Source organism: Lepisosteus platostomus, chromosome 7 (genome assembly GCF_059453375.1).
Source record: "Lepisosteus platostomus isolate fLepPlt1 chromosome 7, fLepPlt1.hap1, whole genome shotgun sequence".
Taxonomy (NCBI): domain Eukaryota; kingdom Metazoa; phylum Chordata; class Actinopteri; order Semionotiformes; family Lepisosteidae; genus Lepisosteus; species Lepisosteus platostomus.
In genome coordinates this window covers 61,673,271-61,693,722 of record NC_142617.1, presented here as the reverse complement: position 1 = coordinate 61,693,722, position 20,452 = coordinate 61,673,271, and the positions used below count along the sequence as shown (strand labels likewise).

Genomic DNA, 20,452 nt, shown 5'->3' with positions numbered 1-20,452 from the left:
AGCATGGGGAGATCATACAAACTCCCCGCAGAGAGCCCCCCAGGAACTGAACCCAGGGCCCCAGCACTGCGAGGCAAACCACTGCCACCACGCCACCCAGAATAATATTTATAGAGTTCAGAATTTAACGTAATTTTATAAATACCAATCGCTCACATTTGATCCCAAATAAAAATGGGTATTTGGGTCTAGTGGACATGAAGTCTCTTTAGATCACTTCTTCCTGCAGTTTGGCATTTAAAGTAACTTTCCAAAGCGCAGTCATCATGGAGGCCAAGCCTTTTGACTCCCAGAAAAATGAACCCCAGCTGCTCAATGCACCCCCACCGCTTTAGGTAGCTGTTGAATGCGAGGTGCTGAGCAATTTTAGGCGACAAATGGTAGAAGATGTTTATGTTTTGCTTTAGAGGCAGTCAACCACCATATGCTGTTATTTTTCCTTCTGCTGTAATCTGTTAAAAATGAAAGTGGGGGTAGCGAGTGATGTGTTGTGGTGAGGTCACAATTGTCATTTAACATGTTTCAGTCACTGCAGCGATGAGGGCTTGCACACTGATTTCATACTTCATCTTTTGACAATTTTGTACTTAATGAATTGATTCTAGCAGATCATTAACATACCCCATTCGACTGCTCGATACACATATGTCTTAATTAGTTGCTCATTGGCTGTTTAATTACAAGAAAACAGCTGACAGCTGCCAAGTTGCCTTCTAATGGCAACCATTATGAAACTGGGGTATAACTACTCGTGACAAGCAGGACTTTTTCATAATGCTATGATTTATGGTTAGAACTCATGTACTTGCACATATCATTAAGTGCTACTATGCCTGAAGTAATTAGCAATCATTAAAGATACATTTCAGCAGTTTATTCTGCTGCTTTCATTTTATTTAAACCTGTGTCTTAGAGAGAGAACAAGGTTTTGTCTGTGAAAGGGGCCCTGTCTTTCTCAAAGCATGAAAACAAAAGTACTGTCAGCTTGCTGAATGCTAATCAGTTGCTAGGAGAGCTAGCTATGCAAAAGGGAGGAAAAAATTACCAAACTTTCCTCTTGCATATTAATGGTGTTTTCATATAGGGTTAACAGAATATATTACTAGAACATAAAGGGTTAATCATTCCCTTTTGTTACTGGTAATTATTAGAATAATGACTCCAAAAATAAGATTAGAATTAAAATAGATTGCATTAAAGAAAACAGAATTTTGTGAAAGTTGAAATGAAAAAAAGGAAATATTGTCATATGGGCACTGGGAAGCCTTCTTAAAACATTTCAGATCTCAAACACCTCAAACTGAATGGGAAAGAAACACGATAACAGAACTCAAACTGAGACCTGCGAATTCTCATCACAGCATAAAAACCTGACCGGTTTCATAATGATCTTTTTTTTTCCCCCGTTTCCACCCTAATCGCTCAGAAGTACTTTAAAATCTTTTCGAAACTCAAAAACTTCAAATCCAAGCAGGCGATGTTCTCAAAGCCGTTTCTGAGTCACACAAGGAGTGGAGCTGAGAGAACAGCAGAAGAGAAGTCAGAGGGACGATCACTAAAACTCTAATGACAGCATGTAGGAGAGAAGCCGCCCTCTGTTTCCAGGAGAGCCAGCTTACCTTGCAGCCTTCACATGTTATCACACCATAATGGATCCCTGATGATTTATCTCCACAGATCTTGCAAGGAATAATTTCGATTTGAGCTGGAAGAGAAGAAGAAAGAAAAAGTTTCAGAATCACATCAGATGCCACCTACCACATCAAAGAAACGCACATTGTTTAACATTTGAATGCGAACCGTTGTTCGGAAACTTCTGATTTGGTTCCCCACACGTTCTTCTGAAGTCAAAATCACCTTGTTTTTTTAAGACATGTTAAACTTACAACTAGGGGAGTAGTTTCGAGTCATGATTAGGTCTAAGGTCTCCAAGCTAGAAGGCTGGGAGTTTCAACTCTTGGCAGTGACAGAGCTCCTGTAGTCTTGAGTAAAATACGTCACCTACAGTAAATTGCTCTAGCAAACGCTATTGTATAAATGGTGTGTATATATATACATACATGTGCATGACAATAGGTAATTGTAAGCTCTGTAAGTTGCTGTGTATAAATTGATAGTAAAAACTCTTCACTCATTGTGATAAGTGATGAGTCCTGTGGAATTTGAGAAAGAGGTAAGTAGTAACATAGACTCTTAAACATTATACAAAGGAACATCCTTTACTCTATAACTAATACAAGATCTCAGGAATAGGCTAACAACCTCAAACTAAGGGTCTATTCAAGCCTTGTGAAAGATCTGTTTCACTGAGAAAAGACGTTTATCCAATACCATACTTCAGTGCAAAGTCTCCTTTTTTACACTGTAATATCTTCAGAGTGAAAGATCAAATGGCCTTGCCAACATGAACCCCCCTAAAAATTCCCTAGATTAAGGTCCTTAAACGATAACCATTGTGAGTCCTTTTCGCTGACATTGGGGGGTTGTCTTTGACTTTCCTACAACACAGCATACAAAACAACATTTTCATTTCTGTCTTCATACACTTTCGAGCATTAAATTCTGCTTTTTACTGACATGGATTTACACCATTTCAAACTGCAAAGGAGAGTTTTAATTAATTAAGCCCAAATCAATCTGACATTGAAACAGTACAACACAAGAAAAGTCTATACTGAACTTATTAAGTGATGTGAAGCTATATAGGTGAAACTGTGCAGCATTATCTACAGTGAGTACTGCATGTTTATATTAGCCTGGAAAAGTTACACAGTTGACAGACACAACTGGGGGGAATATCATCAGTCCATGACCTTCTATTCATAAAGATGTATAACTGCAAGGAAACTAATCGTGACACAGTGTTAGCTACACAGATCTATGCCTTTTTATTGCAACCACTGGCGCCCTATTAGTGAGTTGCTTGAGACATTTTTGAACAGCAAATCCTCCAAGAAAACTGCCATTTCGACGGAAATGTTGTATCTGCTGTTGCTATCGATTCATCGTTGGTTTTACAGTGGTTTGGCTCGGACACATATAGTACATGGATAATTATGAACAGAGAATTACACAGTATGAAATTCTTCAAAAGATTCCCCTCAGCACAAAGAACCAATCAAAGCAACGTTTTAGAGTGGGGAATCTGTCTAGTGTTTTGTTCAAACCTCTGCAGTTATGGGATTAATACACAGAGCAGTTTACATTGCAACATCAGGGGCATTTAGATTCCACAGCTACAGCTGGACACTGATGCGTGTTATACAAAAGCAGTGCAAATGCCAGTCTCAGTCATTAAGATCAATGCAAACATAAGCCTGAACATTGTAATGTCTGTGTTCATTACGTTGCCATGTTCATTGTTCCCTGTTATACAGTACAGTAGCCAATAAGACAAACAGAAAAGTCCTTCATGTTAGGAACAAATGATAATCAGTCCAGATAAATGTACATACCATCATTCTAGGGTATAAGCAGATCTATTCAACCAAGAATCAACTGCATACAAAAAAGCTGTATAGAACAATGAGGCACAGCTCTTGAACAATAAAGCCATCCTTGCTGAATACATTTTCATAACGTCCCAATGTATTAAAAAGAACAATTAACACTACAGTTAAGCCTTTCATGCAGGACTGACTGAACATATTCACATCAATACCTTTAGGAATCAAATCCAGTTGCCCGCTATCTGAGTGAATTTCCACCGAGGACAACAGCAGCAGTTCCATGTTCCTTGGGTGCACCTTGAAATCCAATCGCTCTAAATTAATTCTCTCAAATCAACTTCCATTCCTGAGCCTGAACCAAACCGCAAAGCCCATTTAATCAGCTGCCTGCAAGCTGCTGTTGTGTCATTTGGATAATGTCATTGTCCCTCAGGCATGCCTAAGGGATGTGCTTTGTACTGAGCGGCTGATCCACTAACCCCATACCAAGTGCTGCATAATTCACTCCGTTGGAATTGTTAGAGCCATTCAGCAATCTGAACTAGCTCTGTTTGCAGCAATAAAGTCACAGAAATCCGCCTGTAAATACTATATTAGCCTACATTTCAATAACAAAACGGTATGAGCGACAGGCAATACATTGCTATCAATTTCACACAGTATACAGCTTGATATTATGCCATCAAATAAATAAAATAAAAGTATTACTACCAATAGTAATTTATTATTATAATGCAACAGAATTATTATTATCATCATCCCAATGAGTGGTCCAGAGATGGAGGCATTTCCAGACTCTTTGAGCTATTCCAATCCTTTCAGTTCAATATCTATTTACATGGAAAAAATAATGATCTTTTTCTTACAGTGCTTTTTTATTTTATGGCCTACTGTACCAGTGTTCCTGATGTTTGTTTGTGTGTGAGAGAGATTTTTTTGTGGTATGAACATTAACAGTGCATTGTATTTCTACTCCCTTAGCATTTTCAGCTTCATTACTTACATAATTTGTTCTGACATGCACTCACAGCAATTCAAGCATGCTGTAATTAAGCCTCTCTTTGACCGATTTCCAGGGCTGCGAGCAGGGAGCTTGGCCAGCAGGTGGCAGTACAGGGCCGCCACTCACATCCTAGGGTGCAGTTAATGGCCCTACATGCTGTCAAGCTTTAAGCTCCTACGGATGTTTTGAAGGCAAAAGCTCTGAGATGCCTTAATTTCCCCCAAAGAAACAGGCACGGCTGAACACTCATTCAGGCCTGACAGAGTCCGTGTCACCTCAGGTAAAAGGGAAAAGACTGGAAACGGCGAGACGTCTCTGGGGACCTGAAGCTGGCGTTTACGGATAGGGTGCAATGAAAGCAGAAAATCATTAAGTACAGTATTTGCTGTAATTGACTGCTAACAAGCTTTCCATGAGCAGCCCTCTCCGACAGCCTGGAAATCAAGTCAAGCTTAACTTATAACACAATGGCTTTATTTACTGTTTCAAGCAATCTTTAAAAAGGATTTTATTTAAACCCTACGGATTGAGCCCTACGGATTTCATCCCCCCCTCGCCCTTTCATGTAGATACATTTGAAGAGGTGAAAAAAACATTATCACCCAGGCAAAAGGGCAAATCCACTTTTCATCCCGCTAGAGCAGACGATGTGGTGCCTTTTATTCCGAGAAGTTGTCCTCAGGCTGAGTAATGCGGACTACAAAAAAAACAGGGAGGGCAAGTCTTTTTAGGCAGCGCGTTTGTTTTAAGGTTTTCTTCAGAGCATTTTCACAAATTCATGAATTAAATTCATGACTTTTGCTGATACGGATGTCTGTCTGTGAGTCCCTCTACAAAATTATTTTCTGTGTGTGAAAGTTCAACTCTGTTAAACAGTGCATGATGATTATAATGTTTATCTGGTAGGAGACACAATTATTTTTTTTGACAATACCTTGTTTTTCTCTCATTTGTACAGTAGCTGTGAGAGTTGGGTGTGTCCTGGGGCTTCCGTAGGGTTTTGAGATGCACTAGACAAGTTTCTGTTGCGTTTAATATACGGAATTACATTTTTCTGCTGGTATTAAAGCCTAGGGACTAATTAACATAATCGTGAGCATTGTTTTCGTTATATATATATATTTTCTTCATGGGTTAAGAAGCACAGTCAGCCATTTACTATTTGGTGCTGCATTAAAAATTCTCTTTGTAGAAACTCTTGAACTCTAACTACAATTGATATAAACCATATATGACATGGTTTAGAAAAAGCAGGCAAAGAGACTCCTACATATAAAGCTATACATTTGAGCACCCAGGATCTCTGAGTAAATTTCTGTTGGTATAAATATCCTCTGGTATGAGCAGTCGGCTACTGTCTAGTTAAAATATTCAAAGTCTGGTCTGTAGGATAGCTTTTGCATGACCTTCCCACTGTCATTGCTCTAATTCTGATGCAGAACCTCATCGATATTTTTTTAGAGATAGCCATACCGAAATTTCTGCATAAAAGACAAAAAATAATAACAACCAGACACACTGTGGCATGTTTTGACAGCTGACTTTTATGATTTTGCTTAAGAAAGCATCCGTTTACTTTTACTTTCCAGCACAGGTGCAGCACTAAGGAGGGCAATACACTCAGACGCTGTCTGAGAGGGGAGTGCAAGACTCCTTTCTAAACAGTAATGCATATTTGAAAGGGCAATACAAAATACTGAAGAACTGTCTAAAAGCTTTTGCAGTACAAATCAGCCAGATGCAAGTGCCTGTCTGGTTCAAGCCAAAAAGGCCATGACAGTTTCCTGTCCATTACCAGCTGACACCATTGACTGAGAACATAAAGAATGTGTCTCCACAAAGAAATATGCCTTTTATTTTGTATGGGAACTGCATTTGAGGAATTGTGTAGAATGTATTCCAGATAAGTTGGATTTGCTTTTGGGTAATGCTGTAACCTTTCTGCAAATTTTGAATCTCCCATTTGTTTTAATTTTATACCCACCCATGCTGGAATCACACATTTTGTCAGACCTTGTGGATGCAGCGCTTGTATCACACAGGGAGAACCTGCAGACACACTCCTCAAATGCACCCACTTGTCAGAGTCATTCACCGAACCCATTTATCAAACAGCTGGCTGGTGACATGGCCCCAGTTCGTGTCTGCCTTGTCTTGCCTGGGCCACAGAGCTCCACCTGCGCTTGGACACAGAGCCTTTACTACTTGAGCCACCCAGGCCTCTGGGACCGCAGGAAATTTCCACCTCCTTTGTGAAAACGTAAACTTTATCTGTAGAAAACATAAAAAAAACATTCATACCTGCTACCCACCAATAAAAAGTGAGGATAGCACCTTTTAATAATGACACTGAATAGTCAGTCACTACGTTTGTAAAAGTTGCACCTATTTCGCATTTACATGTAATTCTATACAAACAGGATGTGCTTCCCCCCTTCTCTTAGTATGGAAGGCCATCTCCCAGTACGCAAAGCATGAACAGCAAAATGCTTGAGATAGAAGGAGGCATCCAGTCCCTGCTTGGCCATCTTTGAAGAGCCATCTCATCTCCACCTCCTTCCTGTTCCGCACAATTACAATATGTGTCCAATATTCATTTTCTCCAGCAAGAAAGACGAAATAAACTAACACCTCAGCACTAACAGAAAACCAAAGTTCCAGTTAAATACAAGACAAATGCTTTAAATTACATACATGTACTCCCTGCTTAATACTTGCCTGTGAACTGTCAAAGCCTACTTGGCATGGTAGGATTTTTTTACATTTTACTGCTGACATCAGCACCAAGAAGCGATTCTCCGTGCGTGTGCATTTATTCTGTCACCTTTTAAAAGCAGCAAGCGCTAATTTGTACCCATTGTACATCATCTCAAAAGTACATTAAAGTGAAATGCCGACACATCAGGAGTTAAATATATATATATGCTATAAGTCTAAGATTCGACTTTCATGCTCAAAGCAATTTAATATGAAAGAGAGCTGATCTATAGCTGTTACCATTACCTTACCTGCAATCTTTCATTGTGCATGGAATGGAAAAGTAAAAGCCTAATACCATGGTAAGGTTTCATGGCTCTTTCAATATTAAAACTATTTATACCATAATATTAAAATGTTGCATTAAACATTGTCATATTGAATTCATGACAGCTTAGTGGGTAACTTCCTAATATTCACATGGACATTTGTTAGTCTTTAAAGTTCCTTAGAAACAACCACAGAAATTCAGTCTGGTTATCTTAAAAAAAGGGAGTATCCAGTTTATTATATCCTAGTTTATATCATTGGGATGTACATGCAAAAATAATACCTGACAGACGATGACTCTGCCCTGAAATATACAGCAAACACCTTTTCTTTTATCAATGGCTTAGTGCATCTTCCTTGGGAGGACAATTCAGAAGATGTTCATGAAAGAGCTTGTGCTGGCTACTCCCATTGAAGACTGAGCGACCTTGAGCCCCTGAACTATTGACGTAACCTTTCAGGGCAAAGATTATCCACCACATAATGTGCAAACATAAAAGCTACTACTGCAGTGATAATACAGAAAACCCACTTAAAGCTTAACCCATTACAGGTCATTATAATTGACACTGAGTGATTGTCTCAGCCCAGGAACAGCATTTCCATTGTAATGCAATTCCGACATGCTTGCTTATAGCATTTTTCAACGTGTTGTTCTTCCTATTTCTATTATTCTCAGACTAGTATTTAAGGAAAGAAATACAACAAACAGGATGGCATGGTGGCACAGTGATTTGCATTGCTGTCTTGCAGCACTGGGGCCCTGATTTCAATTCCTGGGCTACTATCTGCGTGGAAATTGTACTGTATGATCTCGCCAGGTTCACATAGTTTTCCTCCTGGTGCTCCGATTTCCTCTCACAGCCCAAAGACATGCTGGTAGGTTCATGGGCTCTGAGAAACTGGCCCTGGAGTGAGTCTGCACATGCTTGCGTCTGTATGTGCCCTATCCAGGGTGCCCAATGTTACCAGGATAGACTCTGTGCCTCTGCAGCAATTAATTGGATAGGCTGTTATTGAAAGTACTGTGATGTGATGTGAAATATACCAAACCAAAGGTGCTTCAAGCATTCTGGCTGAGAAACAAAAAATGCAACAGGAAGACAATAAGAAAATGAATAATTAGAACTGTAAAATCAATTGGAAGTTCACTTGAAGTGATGACCCCAAATTTCTTAGGAGTTTATATCCCTCTTCTTTGAACTGTGTTGTTTTCTTGCTGTAAGTAACCAAATGACACACTTAGCCAGAACCACATTAGTGCATTATGTAATAGATTGTTTTTTGATACTGTAGTCACGAACTGTGATGTGTTATCTGAAGTTTAACACAGCGCCTGGAATCCAAAGCATGGACACAGTTTAATCAAATTCAGTAATGTATCACAATGATTACACAACAAGAATCTGTTAAGCATTCATTTATCACTAAGTGTTGAACACCACCTGAATTATAGTGGCATCCCTACTACAGTTTCAGTAAGATGTTAGACAGTAATTGCTGAGTGATCAGTTTTACCTTCATCTTGACAGCAAGGAAATAAGATACAAAGGTTTTGTGCTTGAGATATTTTCATAGGTTCTGTAGTAGTATTTGCCTTGTAAACAACAACAGGAACTGCTAATAATAATTTCAACAGCAACGCAATTTTGGTTTTAAAAGATTAAAGTGAGTTTTAAAAACAGAGGGAGGGGAATTCAGAAGTGAAACCCCCTGATTCAAGTTAATGTCTTGACAGTTGTCATTTCTTAAACACGTCATACTGGCACTTAATTCTTTCTCATTAAAACTTACTTCAACTTTGACTTTCAGCCACCTTGAACATGTCTCATTTCCTGTACCTTAGTATACATAGTATGTCATTTTTGGAAAATCCCAACTGGAAAAAAGGTAGAATATCAATTGCAAAAGGACACCCAACAGGAAAGGCTGAGCAGTGTAATCCAGTAACTCATATTTATTTATTTTCTCGAAGTCCTTAACCATTGAATTCGAATTAGTTGGCAAATCCGTCTTTTGGCTTTTCTAACAGTGGGTCCTTATTGCACACCACCGAGTGAAAGCAAGATCAATCTGTCTTTTAAATGGTTCAAACGAGTTTTTTTTTCAGATAATGCATTCACCTGGGGGAATTCCGGCATTAGTAATGGAATAGTAAATCATGTCATTTTATTAAAAGTCTGTCAAAAACAAAAAGCTCCATAGATGTGGAAAAAAACAACACATTTTACGGTTTTCTGCAGGCACAGACCTGGTGAGCATCATGGGAAAGTTCTGCAGACCATCTCTGCGTCACTCTGAGCTGTTAACTCAGGCCAGAGAGCTGACTCCTAACCACATGGAGTCTTCTAAAGAAAGGGTAAAGCAATATTAAAATTGCATGCTGGCAGTTTTGAAATCAGTGATTCCTGTCAGACAATCAAATGACTCCACTTCCATCTAGGTGTGATACTAGCCTTGGGCAGCATTGGTATAGTGTCTGTCTGGGAGGTCATTAATATTTCAACCCTTACAACTGAGCTTGTGTTTAAAACAACGGCTTTTATTTATTTTGCTTTTTGACTGGTTTATTCAAATGTTTTGTGACACCCACAGAATGCAGGGGAAAATAAAAAAAAGATCCCAAACCCCCTACAGAAGATGTCTTTTTGCCAACTGAACATTAATTGGGCCTCTAATTGATGTGTTGTTGTGCTGCAGATTGACTAGCTTCCTGACTGCGAGTCTATGTGCTTGCACTCCAGGGGATACAACAAAAGACTGAGTTTACAAAGCTGACGAATATCTGAAACAGAACATCAGTGCGCACGCAACCAGTTTCCTCACCCCTGGAAGGAACCTGCAAGTTTCTTTTCACTGCGCCAGTTGACAGGTGTAACACTTCCCTTTGAGCAGCTTTTAAAGCAGGTGCTGTCTGTGGTGCCTCGGGATACAGAAGTTCAGGCGGTCTCAACTGTGGTTTATTTAGTGTAGCTTTCACAAGGAGACTGGGGTTTGAAGAGCAAAGCTCCATCCTTCTCTGCCACATGTCTCTTCCTATGTGTGATGACAGAGCAACCAGCACCCATCGTATAGAGAAGAATGTCCTTAAGATTCACTGCATTTATAAGACTGTCCACAGAAGTCAGTTTTTTTGCAAGCTGTACATGTTTTTACACTTATGCTAAAGGACTAAAATGAATCTGTTCTTCTTTTATTTATCTGCTTGTATGCATTCTTATTGATTAACCACCAGCATGTAACAGTGATCACTTCACAAGGAAGCCATAAAGTAACTGCAATAGTAAGACTGAAATCTAGGACTGGAAGTGTCACATGAAATTTGTACGAAATAAAGTGCCTTGTCAATTGCCTGTCAATGTGAGCTGACAATTTTCACAGCGGGGGCTTTGTGTAGTAGGTTTATGACTGGATGATCCACATACTGTAGACTACCAAATGAATACATTTGTTTTTCTTGAACTACATGACTTTTGTCACCCAAATGATGCACTGTATTACAAAAAAACAAGATAAATAAGACAGTGATTGCTGGGCAAAAAAAGCAATGGAACTAGGCAGAACAGAAAATTCCAAACATTTTGATTGATCCAGAACATTTTAGAGAATTCAAGCGAATATATGTTTGTCAAAATAAATGTTTCTAAAATGTACATAGAATAAGCAGGGAAGTAAAGGTATATTCATAAGATTTTGCTGAGATGGAAATAATTGTGCTGTTATGCCAACTGTCATACATGCTTAAGAGCATTCCTACATTGTGGCACATAAATTGCAAGTAAAATCAGTCACTGTGTTAAAGAGCATACTTGTGGATAATTTCAGATGTTATAAGGTGAAGGCGCTGTCTAGTTAACCTATCTACTGCAAAAGCTCTGTGCTAAAAACCAGCAGCAGGATATATTAAGACTCCCACAGGTTTGTAACAGTGCTGTGTATTTAAAAAAAAAGGGTTATATCAATGATACTACATTAACTCACTTACCTATTTTCATTTCCAACTGATAAGCATATAAAAACTGCTTAGAGCTGAGGAAGTGCAGAGTATATTTGTCTTCAGAGAGAATCAGAAAAAACATTATTTTCTAAAATTTGGACGTTTTTATTTTTTAGCAGGTAGCGATGTTCTGTCTTTACGTGTTTCATGCACTAGCCAGCCCATCCACAAATCAGCCCTGGTTACACTCAGATTTCAGATCTTCTGCAAAGCAGTGTGTTTTAAAGCAGTTCTGCACATCCAACACTTTCCCTGAAGGGAAAGGCTCTTCCATCTGGGAGGACTTGTACAGCCTCTGTTTGGAAGAGTGAAAAGAATAAATAGATAATAAAACCTTCAAAACACCCAACACAATTGCATAAAGAAATCTTTGAATAAAAGCAAGGTTTTTTTTATTTCACAAGGGAATGCATATAATTAGATACAGTAATACTACTATCAATGTTACTGAAACCTTAATATGCAATACTGTTAAAAGTTTGACTGCTACAGGAGTTTATACAATGTTCTTGTTCTTATGTATTTCCATAAGACGTGTTATCTCAGCAGCAAGGGTGATTAACAATTCACCATACCATGATGTAGATACACATAGACATATATGCACGTCATACAGCATACTGCTAGCAAAAACTAGATAGATTCATGAAGTGCTGCTGTAGGGCTTGGAGGGGATGTCCCTGCAAGATTTTTCTTAGTATACGTTGATGATTCATGAAGTACAGAGGCACCTGGACACACAAGAGGAATGGGGAGACCATTTCAACTGAGAGTAATTGTCACAATGAGGTCTCTACAGGAAAGCTTTGTTTTCAGCCCTACCCAAGCCAAGCTGCTAACACATTTTTAATTATGAGCTCAATTAGATACATTGAAGGTGAAAACTCTGGTGTGTCCAATGACATATGACTAAAGAAAATTGACCTAGAGTCCATTGAATTCAAATGAAATGGAATTGAGCTGAAAAAAGAAAAGAGATGAGTACTGTATTTCACAGGAGTCAAATAAGGGTTTATGATTCTATCCATGCCAATAAAAACATCAAAACAACAGGGATTCTTTCTGGAAGAGATATTGGAGTACTCGCAGATACATCAGATGAAAGAACTACAGCAAGTCATTTTTTCTGTGCAACAAACTTGTCAATAACTCTTTACAATTAAGCTCATGGGAGCAAAAACAGCAGCATACAGAAAATTCAAACCTGTACAATTTCCCAATTGGGATTAAAAGAAAATGTCAGAATAACAAACACTATAGTATGAATGCTATGACAACTTACTATAACAACTAGTGAATCTAAAACCATCCCAAACATACACAAATATTTATTAAATTTTGCCCTTTGAGAGCCTGATTCATGTACCATCCCATACCAATGTGTGCAGCACCACATAGTGGATGAGTCTCCAGACTTATAACCAACAGGTTGTGGGTTCAAGTCCCCACTGTGGACTATGTTGTTGTACCATGAGTGACCTTATCCAGCTGCTCCAGTCCACCCAGCTCTATACTGTAAATGGGGACTAGTGTTTCTGGAGGGTCCCACCTGCTGGAAATCACATGCTTTCTTGTCTGTTTAAGTGCCACAGAAACCAGGATAAGCTCTGGCCCACTGAGATGATGTGACCGGGATCTGGAAATCTATCCTACCAATTTAAAACTGGCACAACTGACAGTCCAGCCCCACCTGGATGATGCGACGGCAGCCATAGCGCGCCAGTACACTCACCACACATCAGCTCTCAGACTGGTGAAGGCCAATGGGAAATTTGGCCAGGATGCCAGGGTTACACCCCTACTCTTCTCAAGAAACACACTGGGATTTTTAATGACCACAGAGAGTCAGGACCCCGGTTTACGTCTCATCCGAAGGACGGTGCCTTTTGTCCCCGCCCCCGTCACAATACTGGGGTATTAGAACCACACAGACTGTAGGGTGAGCGCCCCCTGCTGGCCCCACTAACACCTCTTCCAGCAGGAACCTTAGTTGTTCCCAGGAGGGCTCCCATCCAGGTACTGACCAAGCTCACAGCTGCTAAACTTCAGTGGATTGCAGGGTGATATGACGGCATTTTTTACTGTGTGCTAAAAGTCACTAAAAAGTACTAGGACAAATCGTGGTTTATCTTCAAACTGTATTGCAGCACTCCTTAAAGTACATTCCCTTTAACTAGTATATATTCATCACTTGTTTCATTAATCTCAAATAAGTGTTACAGTAGTAGAAATAATAATAATAATAATAATAATAATAATAATAATAATAATAATAATAATAATAGCTACTGTGTCTATATGAATGGTAAAAACACCAGAGAGGATCTCAAATACTGCAAGATGAGCAAATTTAAAAAGAGTTATGTAAGAACACCAAATAACTTTACTATATGCACTTCCTGACTGATAAAATAAATAACTCCCCTCAAAAAACAATTCAATAGCTCCAGAACATAAACGAATGGGAATGATTACAAAAGCAGATTGATTATATGATTTAAAAAGATTTGTATAGTTGCTGAATTTATTATAGCACTAGATTGGTTTTAAGTTTGGTCTACAACTGTTAAAATAATTCTTCCACAGTATTACTGTTCTAACATGGTGACGACTATTTCTAGAATTACTTCTACAATGCTCCCCCAGCAATACTACCAGAAACTTCTCAAGCTTCACCTGCTAACTCATAGCTTCAGTTAAAAAAGACAGACAGGGCAAACGTGAGAGATGGCATCAAAGAATAGGTCACATTTACTGGTTTTGTGTTTCAGATTAATTAAGGCATGTTATAACACCACTGTTAATAAAACCCTTGTTACAGATTTGGGAGAAAAAAAGAATTCTCCATCTCTCACACAGCTTGCTTTATAGATCTGTTTCCGGGTGGTCATTAGTAATATAGCATTCACAGGTTTTCAGTTGCTCCACACTCTATTGCCACAGGAGTTCACAGTTTGTAATATTTCTCTTTCTTATACAACTAATATAGTGACCCTGAATTGCTGTGGTGGTTTTTGTGCTTCATGCTTAAACGTTCGTACTCCGCAACTACAAACTGCTGCAATCTGACCACTTTGACGAGATATTAACAGCATGCTCCTTTAAAACCACAACCACCGGCCATCTTTTTCAAGGATGTAAAGTCATTGATAACGTGGATCAGATCTGAGTGACATTTTCTATGCTGCAACCTGCTGCTTGCTGATGAGCATTAGTGCAAACGTTTTGGATTTGAAATCACTACAAAATAATCAATACAAAGGTTATTTACCACGCAATACTGTCAACCTACTCTTTGATCATTATTTTTTGGTTCCAGAACAACCCAAATCAATTCAAGAGCGAGAAAAACAGCTTAGTTTAAAGTAGAAATCGAACCCACAGCTGTCTCTCTGGGCAAAGAAAGTATCTCCAGACTAAAAGTACTAAATCCTCTTAAAGAAACCACATAATTTCTAGTTTTAAGATAATATAGAATGTATTTTCTAGAGTTTAAGCAAATAATTTTCTATGTGGACACAGAAAGAACTTTCAAGACATATAAGAGAAAAGAGAGAATGAGACCAATATAATATTTAATTTCTATGCAAGCCTGAAAGTTTTGATTTCATAATGAAGTGTTTTTTTCCAGTCCTTAGTGTTGAAATTTGCCTGTGCTACAAATTCAAGCTTAATTTTTTAATTTTATGTTTTCAATAACATCTTTATTAAGCAACCCCAAAGCAGAGCTATATAGTGAAAGACAAGTTCACAAATTTATTTTAAGGGATTAAAAATAGTTTTCTGATCTTACTGTAGTCTCCTACATGTATACTACATAATGGATTTATAGTCTTTTGAATTATTAAAAAGTTTGAAAGAAACCCATTTGACACAAACTATTCTTTCCATAAACACAAAAAGGCCTGACCATCATATTTTAAAAAGCTTCCAAAATGCGAGTAGCTACCAATGGGATACAAAATCATCTTAAAACAGTCTACTCCATTAAAAGGTAGGACAAAACAGCTTCATGCAATCAATATAATGGAGAGAAAAAGAAAATCGGTATATGATCAAAAACCCTGGCAAAAATATGTCACCCAGGCCTCCTTTAAAAATACATAACTGGTTAATAATTTGTTCCTTATTTAGTAATATTAATTATCAAGAATAAAGGCAATTAGCTTTACTGCTCACTGTAAGACTACCAGGCTAAACTACAGCAATCGTTTGAGTAATAAACCTTCATTTAACCTGAAAATGGAACAAATTCTCATTTCCAATGATGACCTGTAGAGAACTGATTCATTTAGCAGGGCACTTACTGGAGCAATCTCAGTACCTTTCTCAAGAGTGCAGCAGCACTGCCTCAACCACTTCTGGCACAGTGTTTTTATTGGGTTTCCTGCTGAGCTCTCAATCACTTAGCTGAATACTTAATTGAACCAATGATTGGTTTAATTTGACAGTTTCAATTGTTTCACCCTGTTCTTACACAGGTGGAGATAATTCTATTAACGGAAAATTCATCCATCCATCTCCATCCATTTTCTGACCGTCTCAACCAGTTCAGTGTTGTAGGGGAGCTGGAGCCTCTCCTGGCAAACACTGGGCAAAAGGAAGGGTACACCCAGATGGGACACCAGTCCATCGCAGAGAGACAGTTCAGTAGGACTGAAAATCAGAGGGCACACTGGTTCTTCACAGGACTATCAAGAAATGGTTGAATGAGATTATCCTATCAAATAGCTTCTAACAAAAAAATGAGCTAGATGGCCCAAAATGAATGATGGTAACACACACGGTGGAAACGTACAGAAGTAAATAGAGATATTTGCTGAGCACACTTAGTTCTAGCACTCACAAGGGGGTAGACTGCATGTAAAGCTACCTTTCATTGAACCTGCTTAGTGACTGCTTGTGAAATAGCTGTGGCACTCTAATCCACAGTAAATAAAGAAGTGCCAAGATTAATGATTATATAAACACATTTAAAAGCCCTGGTATAATAATCAGCTATTCTGCTTGTGTGCAAAGGCTCTTAGAGTCAGCTGACAGTTCTAAATCCCACCAGTTCTCCTTTACCTAGGCAGTTTCCAATACTTCGTGGCCTCATTAACACCAGAAACCAGTCAATACTTTCCACTGGGGACAGGCTCTGCATGAAACACTGCGAGGAGACGATCGAGCTCGTTCTGCGAACGGGACTTCCAACATAATGCAGTCTTGCCCCGCTCCACAGCACCAGCGATTACACAGCACCCGCCACACAGCTTCACCCAGTTTCACCCAGGTTTTGCTCACAGGCAGCACATGAGACCGCTGGAGGTGCGACTTTTTTTTCTGTGTTTGTGTATCAGGTATGAGCTGAGCACGTTTACCACCTTAGGCCTGCTTCCTTTCAAACTGGGTGAAGCTGTAGAGTGAAAAAACAACAACATTTTGTGTCCAGTTTTAAAGGCTTTCAGATTTTTACGGTTATAATGATGCTACAACAAGATTTAAACAACTAAAAGACCATTTTCACCATTACTATGAAATGCCTGCCATTTGTCAGTCAGTGCCATGACTGACACAGGCCTGTTCAGCAGACCACAATTCACCCCCTGAGTTCACAGAACCTAGGCAAGTGTGAAAGCAAGTTTAATAGTAAATATTATTATATTGAATTAAGGTAGAAGTATTTCAGGTTCAAAACTGCTTATTGTTTACTTGAAAACATGTTTCAAATTCTATTTATTGATTTTTTTTCTATTTCAGAAGAATCATTGCACAACTACTCTTTTCCAGTCATATAAAAAGTAAGGCAGGCCAGAAACAAAACCCAGCAAAGAGGGAGGAGTGAATCGAGTGGCCCAAGGAATGATGTTCTGTTTCTGAAGTATCTGAGGATGTCAGACAAACAATGCATTATAGCTAGGCCATTATAATTTACCTTGATTTCCTATATAAAACAACATTCTATTTAATTATTAAAGGAAGCTACTTCCTTTGAATTCAATGTATTTAACCAGACAACAGAAATCAGTTTTTAACTCGGCATCATGAAAGGTAAAATTCCTATTCCTACCTGGATTGTGAATAATACCAGTATTGACCAAAGGCCAATAAGACCAATAACAGAAACTCATTTTCTTTATTTCTCATATTTTTATAAGTTAATATTAAATACATTTTATATTAAAGATACCCAAACAAAGTCAAAATTCAAGAAAAAACATACATCTAAAAACCCATATATTTAATATAAGTATTCCATACCTATGAAAAATACTGGTATTAAGGTTATCTGGGCATGAGGTGACTTAAACCTAGAGTTAAAATCTACTTGACAGAAACCTGACTTAAATCTAGAGAGATTCACATGAAGGGAAAAGAGTTGTACTGATGTACTGTGGATTCGACAAGCAGTCCAGAAGAAATGAAACCTTTTTTTCCAGTCTATCAACATTTTTAGGAAAGCCCTTACTGTGCCCTTATCTAATGACAACATAAAAATAAAAATAAACATAATGAAGAATGAAAGACAGAACCTTTGGGATCCCTGAGGCAAATTCATTAGCAGATGAAAAACAGTTTCCCACAGAAATATTTGGCCAGATCGCAGACTAATTTAATTTAGACGGATCTAAAATGTAGCCTTATCAGGCGGCAAGAATCTGTAGACAAAAACACAAATTAGCGTTCTTATCGTGACATTTATTGTAAACGTACATTAGGTTAATGAAAAAAATACTTCAGTAGCCCTCAACAGTATGGTTTAGCAACCAAAAAAACCTCAGCTTATTGAAAATGGATTCCACAGAGCTCAATGTCTACCAGATGAGACAAAGGCTGTCTGTGTTATATGTTATGACTGTGAAATAGACACTGGAACTAATTGTATTATTAATCTGAAGTAATTTAAGGTTGCATCACATTTGACAGCTCTCACTACATATAATAAAAAATACCTTTATGGTGTGTAAAGCATTCATTTTGACCAGCTGGGCTCATGTGAGTGAGTACTAGCATAGAAAGGCAAGCCATGTTATACCACAACACAGAACAAACTGACAAGGAGGAGAACGTAGACGAGCCTTAAACATACGCATAGACTCTGAGAAAGGACATCTGAAAAAAATGACAACATATTGGATTTCAAAGTGGAAACACAGTGTAAAGTCAAAATAAAAACTGAAGCACTTTCTCAGGTTGGATCAAACTGGGCACTTTGGCCATGTCGTAGTTCCAATACTATAGTTAGTGCCAAAGGTATCCAGGCAAAGGGAAAAGTTCATTCATGGGTTGACTGATATGGTTTAAAAAAATACCCATAAAAATACTTCTGAAAACATCAACTGTCAGCAAAGAGAAATGGTTCTGAAAGACCCACAAAGTCTTCAGGATAAAAAGTAAAACTAAGAGGAAGTGATTTTACACTGAAAGACAGAGGCAGATCCTCTTGTTGTAGAAGTCTGGAACATGCTACAGAACTATTCTGTTGAAGCCAATATCGTTCAAGAGAGGCTGGATGAGATCCTTGTATCACTAGGTTACCAGTAACCAAAATGAGACAGATTGGCTGAAAGGTATCCTTTCATTTTTAACCATTCTCATGTTTGTACTTGCACGGAACATATTCTAATTATGACTCTCAGAGATTAATGTAAAAAATAATATAAACAATGAAGCGAGAACAATCTCCATGAAATATTTAAAGGCAACTATTTTGAAATTATTGGTCAAGAACATTTTGTAAGCATGACATCTCTGCTTTGGAAAAGTCATCCAAACCGAATTCTAGCCCTCAGCATTCAGCTCTCAATATCTGACACAGCATGTGAGCATGTGAAGAGAGAAATATAATGATATGTTGAAGCAAAATATATTTCATCACTTGCATTCTTCCTCTGTCTTTATGAATCCATTTGTATTAAGAACAGAACAGTGCCTTGTGATATACTGTATAGTATGTACTGTATAACCAATCTCATGTAATGAGCATCTTCTAACCTTCGGGGTGTTAATCCCTCTAGAATTTGAGATTTGTACATCAAAGCACTCATTTCACTATAGCTGGTGCTCAAAATATACTTGAAACCTGCAATTATTTATCTGGCAAGTTTGTAAACGGACTCTTCTTTTATGTCTGCCAAAATCCCTTTGGGTTTGCATCTAAAAAGGCTTTAATCCACTCTGGTGAGAACCAAATATAGAGTTAACTAAAAACCACTATTCAGATTCCCAGCCAAAAGCTTCTCATGAATGAAGTAGAAAACTAATTGTTTTTCAAAGATTAGCTTGTTAGATATATCAGACACAAAACAGTCAAATATTAAGTATGCCAAAATCTAAAGTACTTAAATAACATCACTGTATTAAAATAATAATAATAATAATAATAATAATAATAATAATAATAATAATAATAATAATAATAATAATAATAATTGCTTACACTTATATAGCGCTTTTCTGGACACTCCACTCAAAGCGCTTTACAGGTAATGGGGATCCCCTCCACCACCACCAATGTGCAGCCCCACCTGGATGTATTATGTATCAAATGTATTATGAAAAGAGTTAAAAAAACAAATGTGCCTAATTCACCTTAAGTTAATGGCTAGTAAAGCTGTCCTGTTTCCAGCTCAGCTACTGTACACTTGTTCTGCACATTTCTTTACTGACTAAATATATTCTAATGATTCTGAACTTTAATAACCTGTTATAAACAGAGTCCTTCTCATCCAAAGTCCTTGCAAAAATATCATACTGTACACACAAAACAGTCTTCTTTGAGAATGCAGGGGAGAATAATTAAAATCTTAATTGGTGCTAATGAGAGAGCAACATATGTGTCAAAGACGCTCAGTGAGGAATATTACAGTGTCAGACAGTCTTGGACTTGATATCCAGAGACTTTGATGAGTCACAGAATGAAGTAAGCTTTTATGGCAGCACAAAGCACAACCTCATTTTCCCAAACATCTTAAATTGTTTTTGGAATTTTTG

General features: G+C 38.0%; 1 protein-coding gene across 4 annotated transcripts in view; it reads right to left on the bottom strand.

Annotated features, from left to right (window-relative positions):
• The window catches only part of LOC148659404 (nuclear receptor ROR-alpha A), a 265,625-nt gene that overhangs the window by 18,226 nt on the left and 226,947 nt on the right, over positions 1-20,452 (bottom strand). For 3 of the 4 annotated variants that reach the window (XM_088641592.1, XM_088641593.1, XM_088641595.1), the window contains one exon: positions 1,620-1,705. In XM_088641592.1, the coding sequence (XP_088497718.1) occupies positions 1,620-1,705 (86 nt within the window). Of the gene's footprint in view, positions 1-1,619; positions 1,706-3,661; positions 3,816-20,452 lie in introns of those variants that run through there. The other variant, XM_088641594.1, reaches the window with a different exon arrangement.